Here is an 18313-nt window from a genome sequence, read left to right as displayed (position 1 = left end):
TCCCCTCTATCGAAATCCAACAAGGCTTTTGCTTCTGTGAACAGCTCTGCATCAATTTTAATTCCTTGGCATCTTAAAAATCTTTAACTCCTTCAATAAAAATATGCACTGGCTGAAAAAGAATGCCATCAACAATACTCCAAAAAGGGTGACCCCCACTGCAACCTTAGTGACTTTATGCAACAGAGTGTGATCACTATTATCTGCTTCTGCCATTTTGTCTCTCTTACAGAAACCCTAAGTATTCAGGATTCGACCCAATCTCAATAACATCAATAATATTTCCCAAGTTTCCCTTGCAAAACCACCACCAACAACAAGAAATATACCAATCCCCAACACATAGATATATTCAAAGTAAATGTTTCTTGACTCTACGGGAAGAAAAACCACTCTTTCCGCTTCACAGTCAAGGTTAACTGCTGACTAAAGTCTGGGTCATTGATGTAGTAAAAGAAAACTGGGGGGAGAGAAAGACAAAACTTCTGCACCATTGCTAACCAAGTATTTGCTGATTTTGTGATCCCAGACAGTAGACTAAGTAACCTGTACTCGAAGCAGAGGGATGTGGTCAGTAATTTCCACCTCTCTGAATTCGAGTTCATGGTTTTCATGGGTTTCATCATGTACATGGGACTTATGCCTTTGCCCAGCATAGTGGACTACTGGGCTGTCAAGACGAGGGTGCCTCAAGTTGCTGAGTATATGTCCAGGAACCGTTTCAAGGCAATCCGGTCAAACCTCCACTTCAGTGACAACGACCAAGCAGCAGGATCACAGGACTGGTTCTTGAAGGTGTGTTCCCTCTTCACTAAGGTTACCAGGGAGTTCTTTAATGTTGCAGAGACTCCTATGCAATCCATAGATGAGGTTATGGTTGCATACAAGGGCACCACGGTGGGTAACCTTTGTCAATATGTAGCCAAGAAACCGAACAAGTGGGGCTTCAAACTCTTCTGCCGTTCCAGTGTGGATGGATTTATCCATGACATTCTCATGTACCAGGGGGCCACTACATTTCAGAGCCACCACACATCATTGTCTGAAGAGGGGGAGAAGTTGCCAGTCACTAACAAGTTTATTATTGCCTTGGTCAAGACCCAGAGAACTCCACTGTGTATGCCGACAACTACTTCACAAGTATAACGTAGGTTGAGTACTTGAGGTCACAGTATAGTTGCTTGACTACATCTCTTCTGATGGCATCCATGTCGCCAGGTGGAGGGACAAGCAGCATTGCCACAATCTTATCCACTGATGTTGGTGTGGAGCCTGTTTGTGAAGTGGAGAGGTATGCCAAGGAAACGAAGAAGAAGGTTCCTGTGCAATGTCCAAATATTATCAACAAGTACAACAGTTGCATGGGTGGCATTGACAAGAGCGACATGTTGGTCCACCTCTACAAGACCCGTTCAAAGCAAAGCAGTACTACATGAGGCTATTTGCTTACATACTGGACTTGATTATCTGCAATGCCTGGATCCTTTACAAGAGAGACTGTTTGGCATTGCAGTGCAAGCCTATGCCCCTCAAGGAGTTCCGCCTTAAAATCTGTTTTTGGCTGGTCAGCTTCAAGACCCCCATCAGCAAGGTAACCAGGGCTTCCCTTGGAACAAGATAGTGTCCTGCCTAAAACCTAAGCGGGGCCAATGTGCAATTGTGCGTTCCCTAGAGTCCCGCCAGGATGCCACCTCTCTGCATATGCCAAAGCATGTGGACGAAAGGCAAACATGTAAGTTTTGTTCAGGGAAGGGCCACATTCGCAGATCCCGTTGGGTGTGCGAAGACTGCAAGGTTGCATTGTGTCTCAGTGATGTGAGAAATTGTTTTTCATTATTCCACAAGGTAGGCCAGTAATTGTAATACATTGTAAATATCAGTAATTGTAAGTGTTTTTTTAAAATTCATTGCATTTTTTAATGTCATAATCGCCTGACAGCAACTGGGTCAAATGCACAACTGCACTCACATCTTTGAAGTCCAACAGTTTTTTGCTTTTCTGCCTAATGACCTGAGAAATTTGCTAATGTCTTAAAGTTTCCCAAAGCACTTGCGACTGTGTTGCTACACATTCCAATCTGTTGGCGATAAAGTCCGTTGAACCTTATTTCAATTACTAACATTTCCAGTGCCTTTAACACACGCACACACACATTTATATATATATATATATATATATATATATATATATATATATATATATATATATATATATATATATATATATATTGCCAAGAGAGTTGACACTCCCAAGGGAACTCACCTTTCAAGATCGAGTAAACTTCCCAATAAACTTAATTTCCTTCTGTTATTTAAGTTTGCTATCACCCAGTGTGGAGAATTGCCCCTTCAATTCAATCTCATTCTGATTTCCCCTGTTGCTTTAATATTTTCCACCACATTACTCTTTGGTTTAGTATCCGGCTCCTTAATGAAAGATTTGCACTGGTTCATGTGAACGAGGAGCCCTTTGCTTGCTCTCTTACTACATATGTGGGTTCAAGGGTGCTTGGGAACGATCATTTACTAGTATGTCCGGTCATTGTTCTTCAGCTGCTCATTACAAATGTTAACCTGTATGAAAAGTTTCTCATAATATGCCCACCTGTCTCATAGCTGTGAGGAAACCTTGAGGGTTGAAAAACCCAGTAATCCAAAAACACCTCGGTCTTCCTAGCATGTACCATTTTCGGAACTGGACATCTCTCTCAAGAAGCTCTGTAAACCAAAAGCCGAGAGTTGAAGATTCCCAGGATACCTGTAAAAGCAATGTGGCATTGGTAAGTCAGATGTAATGAACTCTAGCCCATCTGTAACTATTATATCTTATCTTCTGCCCTGAAATACCAGTTTTACAATCTTTCTATTATCTCGCAGAATCCTGTAATTTACTTAAGAGGAAAGATTGTCATCAACCAAGGGCTAAATACATAACAGTTCAGTTGACAACTTTTAGTACTTGAAATGGAAGAAACAGATGCACCAAATTTGAAACTAAACAAATGTACGATCAAGAATGCATGAAAAGATTCAAGGCTACATGCTTATCATAGTATGGAGACATGTACATGGAGAAATTCTTTTATCTTTGAAGGCAATCATTTACCTCTGAGAGTTGAAAACCACGACTTTACATTTCCAGAGAAATCAACAGCAACTAGCAAATCTCACAATGAAACCCTTATTCCAGTGACTGCGTAACGCCCTTAATAGTACATTTACAGGAGTTTCGTTAAGTAATATATCGATTTTCCATATATTTATATTGCGAAATAAGGTGACGGATATGAAAACGAAAATTTAAAGAAGCAACAACCTCAATATATCAATAATCAACAAGGACCAAGTAAAACTGACCTTCCTCCAATGTTCAGGGACTCGCGCATCGTACATGGCATCGAGCGTATCTTTCAATGCTGGACTCATGATGATGGTGCCTTCAATTGCAAGATTCATGTCAAGCAGAGTGCTACGCACAGCCTTCAGCACCTGTCACAATCATCAGCAATGATATGACCTCTGAATTCTGATATATTATAAGCGATATACAAGAGAAGAACCAAAAATCAAACACAAATTGAGGTCTTTTGCTTTTTATAAAATAGAAGAAACTGGACACATTTTATCTAAGCAAATTATGATTGTTATGCTATTTCAGACAGGAAAGAAGAAAAATCATGTTGACAGTGAGGCCATTTAGGATCCACATACCTTTAACATCCGATCCAATTCTTGCCTAAGAAATATATTCATGGGAAGAATGGCGCCCATTCGTTGAAGAGCTTCACGTATCTATTGGAGAGACAGAGTGCACTTAGTGATTTATCATATACAAAGCCATTTGTTCAAAAGCCTTTACTGGTGTAATCATAAAAACTATATAATAATAATAATAGCAACCTTTGACTTACCATTTCCGTGACCTTACATAAACACAAGACCAAGTGATTTCCAATCTTTTGTAAATATGCTTAGAAAAACGTTTGGTCTTTGTCCTTCTTCACCTTTACAAATTGCATTTAGAACCTATGTCATATGCACCCTAGTAATATAATAAAATGGGACCTAAATATGATTAAAGGATCTCATATAATGACAAAAGGGCTTGTAATTTTGACTCTGCCAGCAAGTACAGGTTTTTGTTTTCAAATCTACACATGTTCTAACAAAGGTAGTTTCATATGTCCAAGACATCCTGTCAAAGGCAATATCCCCGTAAAATCCATTAAAATAAGCACTGAAATGCTAAAAATTTGACAGACTTCCAGGCCACAACATTGCTGCAGACAAGAAATAATGTATCGTCAGTAACGTTACTTCTTTACCTTGTACGGGTAACAGTTATATACAAGTTGAAAATATCATAATTTCCAGTGCTTTAGCTCGATTCTCTTTTCCCTTCGCTTAGGCTTAAACCCTTCGATTAAGCAAGGGCAAAGATACAATTTAAAATCAGGAATTTGTATGCCATAAAACTGATTGGATTGCAATGAAAATAAGGAGGGATAATAATAAATAGTAGATTTAAAAACATGGCCCACTGCATATATATATATATATATATATATATATATATATATATATATATATATATATATATATATATATACTATACATATATCTATTTATCTATCTATCTATTTGATATATATATATATATATATATATATATGCATATATATAAATATTTATATATATATATATATGCTATATGTTAATATTTATATATATATATATATATATATATATATATATATTATATATATGCATATATATATATATATATATATATATATATATATATATATATATGCACATATATATATATATATATATATATATATATATATATATATATATATGATGCATATGTATATATATATATATATATGCATATATATATATATATATATTTTATATATATATATATATATGATATACAGGAACTTCCATATACAATCATAACTTCAGGAAAGCCGAAGACACATGATGAGTTAAAGGATTTATTCTTAAGAAACGTTTCGCATAAGGAACTTTGTGCATCATCAGTCTGTTAAAATAAAAGTACATTTTAAATTAATAAAAGCAAAATACAAATAAAAAAATCTAAAATTTAAAACATAAAAATTATAATTTAATAATTAGCATAATTCAAAGGTAAAAGTGAAATGAGAACATTAAAACACGACTGCTAAAACACCAACCTTTCGCTAAGAAAGGAGGAGAGAGGACGACTAGAAATGAGATTGAGGTAAGAAAGAAGACTATGCCAGTTATAGCGGAGACGATGAACTACCGCTATTCAATGAGGGAACAAGTCTTTTGATAAATAATGACTCGAGTGTTGTTAAATACTCAGAGTCCCTATTGTAACCTAAAATGGAGAAGTGCTGTCTCTTGACTTCAATCTTACATTTGATGGGATGATTTTTTATAGTTGAATGCTCTTGTCTACTTAATCTCTGGCCAGTTCTAAAACTATACCCCATGTGGCTGCAATATCGCATTTGCAACAGCCTCTTGGTAGATTTAATGTAAATACCAGGACATCCTTGGCACGTAAATTTATACACAACATTAGACCTCATTAAAGGCTGCAGACGATCTTTAAAGCAGAACAGGGAGCCAATTTTACTCGGGTTATTTGATATTAATTTTGATTTTAAGCTTGGAATTTCACCTTCAATGATTTGAGTAAGTTTCTGTGACAGTTTCAGGTTGGAAATATAAGGAATCGAGGCATACATGAGTTTCTTTGGAACATCAACAATCGGTGGTACTGGTTTCAGATATTTAGTTAAAAGTTTGTTAATTATTTTCTGAACTAATTCTTTGGGATATGAATTTTGTTGAAAAAAAGATAGTAAAAATTCTATTTCCCTATGAAAAATGTCCCAACTCGAAGAGTACTTCAGGGCTCTATGAACTAAAGTGGAGATAGTGTTAAGTTTAAAACTTCTTTGGCAGGAGCTGTAAAAATTATTGGCTAGACCAGTATACGTTTTTTTCCTATAGACTGCTGTATTAAATTGATGATCAATTCTGTTAATGCAAATGTCTAAGAATGGTAGACAATTTTCCTTTTCCTCTTCTATAGTGAACTTGATATTAGTGTGGTGCAAATTAAATATACTGTAGGAATTGTGCTGCCTGCCATTGATGCTTAAAAAAGAGCGAAGGTATCGTCAACATACCTTCTATAAAACATAGGTTTAAAAGCTGAAGAACAAGATTCTAAGAATTTCTGTTCCAGATAAGACATAAAAAAGTTAGCAAATATGGGGCCCAAAGGGGAACCCATAGCCACACCATCCACTTGAGAGTATAGTTTTTGGTTAAAGATAAACAATGAGTCTTGTACTGCGAGTTCTAAAAGTTGTTTAAAAAGCAGTTTACTAAAACCATGAAAAATATATTCTTCGTCAGGAAACACTTTGTCAATGATAATATTAATAGTTTCGTTAAGTGGGACATTTGTGAATAAAGATTCCACATCAAAACTAGCCATATATAATTCACCATCTTGGTTGATAATTTGATTTTGAAACTCAAACCCGTTTTTTAAAATATACTGACTGGAAACATGCTCACTCAATAAGGACACGACAAATTTTGAAATTGAGAAGGATGGACTATTATAGGCAGCCATAATCGGTCTAACTGGTATATTGGATTTATGAACCTTAGGAAGGCCATATAAGATACTGAAGGCAGAGCCAGTAACAAACAGTTTCTGATAAGTATTTTCATCTATGATGTTATCTGTCTTTAATTTTCTCAGAAATCTGTTAACCTTATCTTCCCTCTCATAGATATCTAAAAAATTAGGATCACCATGATGTTTGAATTTCGTGGTATCTGCAAGTATATTTTCCATTTTAGTTATATAATCATTTTTATTTAATAAAACCACGACTTTGCCTTTGTCCGGTTTACAGATTACCAAGTCTTCACGTTTTCTTAAGGCCAAAAATATATTTAAATCACCTTTTCTGAAAAAAGGGGTCCATGAGATTTTTAGCTGTGAATAAGTTTTGTGGACCAGAGCAGATATTTTTTGTTGCAAGTTACTGATGTTTTTATCTATGTCCAACTTTATATAAGTCGTTGAAACAGCACTTCAAATGGATCAAAGAATCTGGCATAGTCAGGTCTAAAGGAAGGCAAGCAAAAGTCAAGACCAAAAGACAATAAAAACTCTTCTCTCTTTGACAAGACATAGTTCGAAAAATTAAAAATACAGTTGTTTCTATGGTTAAAAACAGGAGTAACAACACCCAAGTTCCGAAGTTTTCTTTGGTGACGTTGATAAATACTGGATACAAAATCATTAATATATTTGGTAAACAGTCTTTGAAATAATAAGCGGTCCAAAATTGATAGATCATTATGCAATATATTCCTGAGTTGAGTAACACTGGTATCGAGTTTCTGTATGGCGGCTTGCTTCGTATCAATTTCATTGCGAAGAAGTGTACTCAATGCTTCCTTGTAGAATTCCGTGGAGTAAAGCGAGGACTTGTAAAGCTTAAAACGGACGAATCTGGGTAGACATCATTCAGTTCACAATATTGCAGGAACTCCAAATCACATCTGGCTTTCTGGAGCTTGAGGGATGCTTTCTAGAGTTTTCTTAGCGAATGGTTGGTGTTTTAGTAGTCGTGTTTTAATGTTCTTATTTCACTTTTACCTTTGAATTATGTTAATTTTTAAATTATAATTTTTATGTTTTAAATTTATATTGTAATTTTATTTGTATTTGCTTTTATTAATTTGAAATGTACTTTTATTTTGACAGACTGATGATGCACAAAGTTCCTTGTGCGAAACGTTTCTTAAGAATAAATCCTTTAATTCATCATGTGTCTTCGGTTTTCCTGAATTTATGATTATATATATATATAATATATATATATATATATATATATATATATATATATATATATATATATATATATATATATATATATATATGGTATAGTATATATATAGATATATATATATATATATATGTATATTTATATATGTGTGTATGTGTGTGTGTGTGTGTATGTGTGTGTGTGAAACTAGACAATAAGTGATCACGACAGAAATAAATTCCTGACTGACATTGGGAATGAACTTCGCATTCTGAAATGAAGTCCAGGGTACTATTAACGTACACAATTCATAAAAAAAAGTAAAAAAAAAAAAAAAAAAAACTCATGTGGCTATGTGGGACAATTGGTACTGCCTTGGCGTTTCATTACAAAATTTATTTCTGTTAGTTTCACACAAACAAATGCAGACACACCATACATACATACATACACACACACACACACACACACACAACACACACACACACACACACATATATATATATATATATATATATATATATATATATATATATATATATATATATATACATACACACACACAGTGGGCGCCATGCATTTTACTTCTATTAATTATTCCTCCATATTTTTAATGCAATCACTTTCATGGTATACAAATTAAAGATTTTAAATCATATCTTTGCCCATGCTAAATCGAAGGGTTTAAGGCTAGGCGAAGGGAAAAGAGAATTGAGCCAAAGCACTACAAATTATAATTTCAACTTGTATATAACTGTTAGCCTTGTAAGGTAAATAAGTAACGTTACTGACGATAAATCATCTCTTGTTTGCACCAATGTTGTGGCCTGAAAGTCTGGAAAAATTCTAGCATTTCAATGTTTATTCGTTTAGCCTCTTGAAATGACATATTTATGTTGTGAGCATCACATTTTTATTCCTTTCGAAGTTTGAGCAGTATAGATCTTATTGCATTCTTTGCATGGAATACTGTATACAATATATTTAGAGTTGGGCGGATTATTTTTAATTAGTTTATTTCTCAACATATTATTATATTTAAATGCTAAGTTAATATCAATAGTTTTTCAAATGAGTGCAGCAGGAATGAACTTACAATGAAATGGTACGCAAAGAATAATCTTAGTTCTTTGTTAACACTGGTTGGATTGTAATGGGTGTTTTTTGCTTTATTTTTACAAAGTTGTTCCAAAAATTATGGAGGGTAACTTAACGAATCTCCTATTTTACCAATAGTTTTAAACTCGTCTTCTAAAAATGCAGGACTACTGAGATATATATTGGAAAATGTTGTCATCTTAATTTGTTTAGCATAGTTAGAGTAAAAAGAAATATATGACAGGTTATTCTTGGGTTTCCTATATGCTTTAAAAAAAATTGGTGCTATTTGTAATAACTAAGAAATCAAAATATGGCATGCAATTATTTTCTTCATATTCTATTGTGAGTTTTATGGATGGTACAAGATTATTAATTGCATGCAAAAAAATGAGGAATATTTACTTTTTCTTTTATAATACAAAAACAATCGTCTACATATCTAACCCAAAGCACCTTAGGAAATAAATTTCTTGGAATAAGCCTAGAATAAAAAAATTCCATGTAGATGTTAGACAAGAGCGGAGATAGAGGGATACCCATAGTCATACCAAATATTTGTTCTTGAAAATTATCACTGAAAGTGAATTTACAATTTTTGATACAAAGGGATACCAAAATAATAATGACATTAGTAGGTTAATCTATCTTATACAAATCCAAATGTTGTGATAAATATTGAAGAGAGTCATCAATAAGAACTTTAGTAAATAAAGATGTAACATCAAAACAGGTTAATTCAACAGTACTGGATAATGCATTATGGGAGAATCTAGCACAGTTTTAGTGCCCAGGATAGGTGATAGTAATTTTTAACTAGATATTTAAAATTTTATAACTAATAGAACCGTTGAACTGATAACAGGACGAATGGGGAAATCTCTTTTATGAGTCTTGAAACTTTTTATGACATCGGCTAATGGGTCTTTCCGTTGCTTTTTGTAAGTACTAGAGTCATATAATAAGTTTTTAATTTCTTCCACGTAACTAATTTTATCCATTACTACATAAAACTATTGGATTTGTCAGTTTAGTAATACATAAACTTTTATATTTCTTCGTTTCCAGAATTGCATCAATAAACCTTTTCCGGAAATTCACTATTTTATTAGGTATTTGAAGTATTCCGAAGAAAAGTCCTTCAACTAAATTAATTGAAGGTGATATATTTATGTTTTTTTCCCCTTTGGATATCTCTGAATTGATGTTGTGCACGAAACCTAAGATAAGCCATAACCTGAAGTGTATTTAAGATTCTGGTTCAGTTCTTTACTTGGAAGATTTATCTCACAATCATCTTTCTTTATGGTTATTATTCCACTCACTTATCTCAATGAGGATTTTAATTTGTGATCCAGGGGATTCACTAGTTTGTTTAGCTTGAATCTACAGTTATTATAAATTTTGCTAAGTAGCACTATTCTCCGATCCGGGGGGATACTGCTCATGAAATTAAATCTGTCAGTTCTCAATTTTTTGAAAATATTTAATTCAACCCTTCTTGTCTTTACTGTGTTTGCAGAGGGAAATCACACATTTCATTGAAAGGAGATACACTGTCCACTCATAATCGCCTAGATAATAATGACACATACACACACACACACACACACACACACACACACATCACTATATATATAGTATATATATATATATATATATATATATATATATATTATATATCTATATATATATATATATATATATATATATATATATGTATATATATATTTTGTATATACATATATATACATATATACTATATATATATATCTATATATATATATATATATATATATATATATATATATATATAATATATATCATATATTTATACATATATTTATATATATATATATATATATATATATATATATATATATATATATATATATATATATATACATATATATGATATACACATATATATATATATATAATATATATATATATATATATATATATATATATATATATATGTGTGTGTATATATATATTTGATACATAATAGCAAGTACTGTCTCACTAGACTAGTATGCTATATATGTTATATTCTACCACTTTCTACTGGTCAGGATTTATCCCTATCTGTCGTTTATACAAACTTTCATTGTAAAATTTGTTTACATATTTGTATCAGTCTGCTTAGTAAAGGAGAAGTTGAAAGGTTTCCCAGTGGTATTCCATTGTTTCACTTTCCTTTCATGATTTTATCTTTATATACATACATACACACACACACACACACACACACACACACATATATATATATATATATATATATCTATATATATATATATATATATCTACATACACAAACAGATATCTGTAAATCCAAATTGAGTAATCACATACAGTCTTATTGCATACGACTGAAAGTTGATCTTTTATTTCCATAGAATAGTTCAGTTTCGCAGTAAATTATCTCATGGATGATATGCAGGAATATAATATATTTGGTACTTTTGTAAAAGGCAGTGAGATTGCCATCTCGCTATGCTCACATCTGATCTTGACTGTCAAAAGTTTTATTAGGTGGCAGGAAAAACGTTCCCTTAAGCTAGTGCTACATATAGAAACATTTTTATATAAAGAAAGGCAATAGAATATCAAAGCTAAATATTGAAATTTAAGTATGACTCACTTATTCAAAATGCAAATAAAACACACGTCTAGTGATTTATCAATTTTCCCAAAAGCTCTCAGCATTCAGAATTTAATATTTAGTCCCAACACGAAGGGTTCAGGTACTAAATTACAACCAATTAACGCTGTTGCCTTGCAAAAACCCTAGCTTTCTGGACATCTGTAGTAGACCTTTAGCTTCAAGGGAGCTTATGAAGAGACCCAGATTTCAACGTAGCAAGCAAGACAACGTTTGAAATTCAGGCAACTACTGGAAGGTTATCTCAGACAATGCTCATGTCCACTCACGCCTCTGGAAACATACCTCATGCATGTTGTACTCCTCAGGCAACTTCGACAACATATCATTGGCTAATCGAGATACCACAGCCTCACGCGTTTCGCCTCCTCTCTGTCCTCCCTCCTTCGGCTGCATGCTGAGGATTGTGTCCAAGATCCCTTTGGCAGTGTTGATCTGATATCTGATGGAGAGAGAGAAATAGAATTTTTTTCGCAGTGTTGTACAGAGCTAGATATTCTTAAAAGCATGCAAAGTATTACTTGATTGCTGAAATATCGGTAACTCTCTTTGAATCATAATCAATATACTATAAAATATTCATTTGTAAGTAAGAAAAACTGGTATGATAAAGATTAGGTTATCATTCTTTATATACACAGATACTGAGCTTAAGACTACAGAAGTAAGCCATCCAGATAATGTGAATAGGGTTTATCTTGAACACCGGAATGATCGTAGGGGCTTCTTTCTTTCAGTTTTTATATGTACGTTCTGAATATACTTGATGCCTCTTTATTTGTTGATTGTAAGAGCACTTGATCTACAACTTTAAGCCCAATGCGAACATATAGGAAATTGTGAATCGAGACCTTTTGCATACAATATTGGACTAAAGCACTCTGAATAACTCATCTAAAATCTGAATTTCATGTTTAGAAAGGCGATAAATGACTCTCAGTTTAGAATCCCGATTGTCAACCACCTCACTAATTTGATGGGGTAATCATATAGCCATTAGGTTTCAGCGGAATATCAGAATTTCATTTTTAAAAATGTGCTACTATTACAGATGTCAGAAACACAAGCAACCTGATTTGCATATGGTACATTCTGTAACCTATTATAATTAGATGGCAAGGTTTTCATATCTGTTTTCTTTTATCTTCACCCTCAAGTAACTGTAATAGTATACATTTCATAAAACACTGACATATCTATAATCTCTGCTAAAAGATCCGATTTGTCATTGTGATCTGATTTTATTTGCTGTTGAAGATTGCCTGATCAACGTCTCTTCTATATTTAACACTAGGGCGCCCTTTTTGCAATATAATATTTATTCTGTCATATTTGCCATGACTGTAAAACTTTGGTCGCCATGAGAGGATTATGAAATAAAAACTGATTATAGAATCGTCTGTCAACATCCCTCCACCTTTTACTTTACGATAATAAGGAATTGGAGGGTGTGCTGACAAATAAAAAAAGAGGGTGCTTTACATTATAGCAAAATCAGGAAAGACAAGTTCTCTCTTCTGTAGGTATGACTTGTTGTGCTCCTTTATATTTAGTTTTAGTTTCTGGATGCACTAAACCAAAACATTTACCATCCATCTCTTCTACTTGAATTGCAATTTAACTGCTCTCTAAAATGAAATTTAATTTTGTCCTGAGTTGAATGCAAAATCGAGAAAACAAAATCATGTGGCCGATTCCTGTCATAAAATTATTTTGAAATCGGATCACAAGTTATAATATACCCGATCTTTTGAACGATATAAGTGAATCTCAGACTTTTCCGAGAAGACCAGGGTACTGGACGAAAAAGGTGGAAAACATTCCTGATCTTTTATGACTTCACTAAACCGGCTACAAGAGATGGCAATTTCATTAGGTTAGAACTGGGGCATCAGAACTTGTCTATCATAGGTAGTTAGTTCTGTTCCCCAGATTTCAGTCGCGCACTTTAAATTGTAAAAAGAGAGAGAGAGAGAGAGAGAGAGAGAGAGAGAGAGAGAGAGAGAGAGAGAGAGAGAAACATTCAGCTCACGTAATGTCAGCATTTGGATGGAGGCCAAAAACTTCAGGAGAATCGGTAGGTGGCAATAGATTCACAAACTCCAGGTAATCCGCCTGGCTCTTACACATTGGGAGGCCGTAACCCTGGAAAAATCTGCCGGATAACATGAAATTTAATTAATATTACTTCGCTATGGAAGGATGCTCAAATAATATTGATTAGTTTGTGACCTATTGTTAACTCCGTTATCAAATTCGCATATCAATGCAGTTTGTACTGTGTGCTCCTTACATTTAAAAAGAATTCCTTGTCCAATGAATTGATTGGAGGGACGTATTCTTTAGACATACCGAAAATCAGAAGCGAGAAGTCTTTCATTAAACCAAACATGCAGAAACGTTAGCAACAATCTCTTGTCAAAATCTTCCGTGACCCGTCCACCATACTGGATTTCCCCCAGCATGTAGCACACAGTGACCCAAGACACACCCTGTGAAAAGACACGAAAATATGAATAATTCTTTATTCGTGTCGAGAGGTTGTACTATTGTTCACTTAGTATGTGATACACATACACACACACACGACACACACACACACACACACACACACACACACACATATATATATATATCTATATATATAGATATATATATATGTATATATCTTAATATTATTATAATATTATATTTGTGTATGTGCGGGCTTGCGTGTTTGTGTGAGCGAAGATAAAAAGGCCAATAAAATCACTACATAGGTACTCGTTGCATCCATATATTTCGGACACTTCCTCTTTCGTATCCCTTTGATCGGCAAAATATGGACAAATGAAGTGACAAGAGTATATAAGTGTATGGCCGTTGACCCGTAATGGACGGAAATAGGTTATTTCCCTCTGCTCTGGGCCTCTTTAGATCCAGTCTGTGCGAATCTGGCGGGTGTATTCGTTGAAACGCCTACTTTATAAGGGGCCTGAGGATTAACTCATTGGTGAACTCCGATGTCCAATGTCCTCCTATTTTTGAAAACAAGCTCGGCCCCACTCTGATGTGCGGCATGGACTTTATCCTTAATATGTGCGAATATCCCCAAACTCTCCAAAGTATATCGTACTAATAAATTGTGCTCTATTAATCTTTGTGGGATGGATATACTTATCTCCTCCTCGTAAACCTCACTATAATTACAGCATGGCATCTTATAAACTTGGTTAAAGAGGATAGACCGCATAGTAATACCGCTCCCTATTTTCCTTACGTATTTTAGTTCTTTATCCAAATACGAGCATTGCGAATTGTCAGTCACTAGTATTTAGATCAGGAAATCGAATACATAAGAAAAATAAGGACAAATTTATGCTATCCTTCACGTGGACTAAATATTTGTTATAATAAATTCCACAACAAGTTTTATAGTGTAAATAAAAGGGGAAAAGAAACTCCAGTATTCTTAGTGGTTTTGAAAACAAAATCAATTTTAAAATCTATTAATGTCAACTTCGTTTTTCCTATAATCTATATATATAAAAGGTAGTTCCTGTCTGTCTGTTTGTCTGTTTGCTATCCACGACCAGACTATGAAACTCCCCCACAGGAGGATTTTATTCGAAATCCAAAATTTGAGAGCCATTTCTAAGGGGGTCATAGCTCCCTTTTTCATACGCTCTCATTTTTTACGACTTTTGGAGTTGACAGCTAGGCTACCGAATTTTCATCATAGACTCCCCTCTCCCTACAAAGGTTTTAGTCAAAATTCGAAATTCGAGTGCCGCTTCTGAGGGGGTTATAACCCCTCTTTTCCATACCCACAATTTTGTACAACTTTCGGAGGTGACATCAATGCAGAAGTATTTCCATAGGTATAAATAGGCTTTCCATAATATGGGTGACAAGGCATTCTCAGTAGTAATGGGGGCCAATCCCCATGGGAATGGTTCCCAAGGATTTCCCATGATATTAGGGGGAGGAGGCCTACACCCTTTCGACTTACTGACCAGGGGAGACGGGGGTTGTAGCCAAAAAAATCCCAACCTTGATAATAGCGGGTGGCAGTATCCCCAACCCCCGCTTTGGGAATTAGGGCAGAAATGGTCAAAGATGGGCCTATTCCATTCAAATTTGGTATCATGAGTTAGCAAAATCGATTACAAATGAATTTAACGTCAATATAATGATTTAACTATAGGCTGAATTGTATCAAGGGGTGTTTAAGGGGACCACACTATGAACATCTTTCCCAAGCATCCTGTCACAACTTGTATGCACCTGCTGTAAGTGGTGCCTGACTGAGCTGGTCAGTAACGCAGTAGCATTAGCTGGGGAAAGATGCAAGCTCAGGTCATTTAGAAATGAACGTGCATTCAATAACACGTCTGTAAGACGGGTACAGCTGCTAGTAACGGACTGAAAGGAATATTAATAAAAAATAGCCCTAAGGAGAACATCAACATAATGAGTAAAATTCCATGTTTGGATTGTTCCTCTTTTTGTATCACCCAATCTAGCAAGAATTTAGAGGTATGAATTAAACAGCATAAGTATTCTGTCAAAACTAGGAAAACATCCAATGCTTTATTCATTATTTCAAGTGAAATTTCTCACAGGATAATTGAAATGAAAGTTCATGATTGCCAGAACGAAAGATTTATCTTTATGAAATCTTTTAGAATCCGCTTTTATTCACCTTACTTCAAGTTGCCATTTTAACTTTAGCCCTGGGATGTACTATTTGGACCCTGTATTAGTAAAATGTTCAAGAATGACCTAAAAGATAAAATCAGTGACTTCATTCTAAATTAGTTACCTTATATATTTTCTGTGCATTTGTATGCTTGATATTTCTTTGTAAAAATGCTCACCTTGCAAAATTTTGTCAGTTATAAAATGGAGTCAATGAGTTGTACTTTTCTGAAAATTTTGGGGAGTCAGTCTCCTTTTTTGTATAATGTTTTAATTATCTAGTTCTGTCTACTGAGCTGTTAAGCCTAATCCTTTGTAAATCCTTTTAAATACTTAACCCTGTTTTGATAGATTGCAGTACTCGGTCATTTCTTATTCCTTCGTGGAATTTGTCTTTATCTATATATATATATATATATATATATATATTATAGATTATATAAATATATATATATATTATTTATATTATATATTTATATATATATAATTATATATAGATATATATTCTATATATATATATTTATATATTTATCTAATGTTTATATAATATATAATGTATAAATATATATAAATATATATATATATTATATAGATCTATATAGATATATAGATCTATATATATATCTATATATATCTTATATAATATATATAATATCGGGATAACTTGATCACGAATTATATAAAACATGATGTTATGTATCGATAAAGGTAATGCCACAGAGGAAAATGAAAACAATATGACTGTCGAGATCTTTCGGTCTTAACGATCCTTTACTTGAGGCAAGGCTGATCAGAACAAAGAAAAACACAGTAGAGGTAAGCATATACAAACGGACGATACAAGATTAACAAAAGGTCCAATTCACTCTAAAGAAACGGAAAAAACACCTGTGGGCTAGATTAAAGATTTTAAAAGCAGTCACCCACACGTGGTCACAGGTAATTTAGTCAGAAAACAATACATTTTGAAAACAAAGAGGCATATACGACCGGACAGCATAAATTTAGTAAATCCCGAAGGCTAGATTAAGGATTTAGGAGCGGAGCAGTCAGACACACTGGTCAAAGGCAATTTATTCGAAAAACAATACACTTTCTATTAATAACATGAAATTTACAAAAGAGAGAGAGAGAGATATATATATACATGTGGGACTAATTAATTAGTAGTTAATTCCTTTCTTTCAAGGTCCTTCATAAACGTATTACAAATATATGGGTCCAAATGGTACAATCCTACACAAAGATTAGTGATTTATATAATTGCAGATTCCAGTAATTTCTTGTAACATAATCATTAGACCTAGCAATTATACAGCTATCGCCCCAGTTCATAAAATGAGATTTTTCGCTCAGATGGATAAATAGTGCTTTTAAAGTCTGGGCTGTTCTAACTAAATACATGTATGCTGCTTAATTCGTACATCTAAACTTTTGCTTGATTGACCGACATAAAAAGACAGGCAATCCTTACAAGGATTCCTTAATCTAGCCTCCGGGATTTACTAAACTTGTACTGCCTGGTCGTATATGCCTCTTTGTTTTCAAAAGGCATTGTCTTCTGACTAAATTACCTGTGACCACGTGTGGGTGGCTGCTTTTAAAACCCACGGGCGCTTTTTTTCGTTTCTTTAGAGTGAACTGGACCTTTCTTAATCCTGTATTGCCCGTTTGTGTATGCTTACCTCTACTGTGTTTTTCTTTGTTCTGATCAGCCTTGCCTCAAGTAAAGGATCGTTAAGACCGAAAGATCTCGACAGTTCTCGTGTTTTCATTTTCCTCCTGGCATTACCTTTATAATTATGTGTGTGTATATATATATATATATATATATATATTATATATATATATATATGTATATATATATATATATATATATATATATATATATATAAATTGTGTATATATATATATATATATATATATATATCATATATAATATATATATATATATATATCTATATATATATAGTATATATATATATATATATATATATATATATATAATCTA

At 33.5% G+C, this 18313-nt stretch overlaps 1 protein-coding gene across 1 annotated transcript in view; it reads right to left on the bottom strand.

The window, feature by feature from the left end:
• LOC135212840 (dynein axonemal heavy chain 5-like) overlaps positions 1-18313 on the bottom strand; it is a 47385-nt gene that overhangs the window by 14334 nt on the left and 14738 nt on the right. The window contains 6 exon segments of the mRNA XM_064246608.1: positions 2606-2758; positions 3358-3489; positions 3712-3792; positions 11908-12064; positions 13655-13777; positions 13975-14114. Coding sequence (XP_064102678.1) covers positions 2606-2758; positions 3358-3489; positions 3712-3792; positions 11908-12064; positions 13655-13777; positions 13975-14114 — 786 coding nt within the window.

Source organism: Macrobrachium nipponense, chromosome 41 (genome assembly GCF_015104395.2).
Source record: "Macrobrachium nipponense isolate FS-2020 chromosome 41, ASM1510439v2, whole genome shotgun sequence".
NCBI lineage: Eukaryota > Metazoa > Arthropoda > Malacostraca > Decapoda > Palaemonidae > Macrobrachium > Macrobrachium nipponense.
Note: the sequence above shows the minus strand (reverse complement) of the source record. Positions and strands in the feature narration are given on the sequence as shown.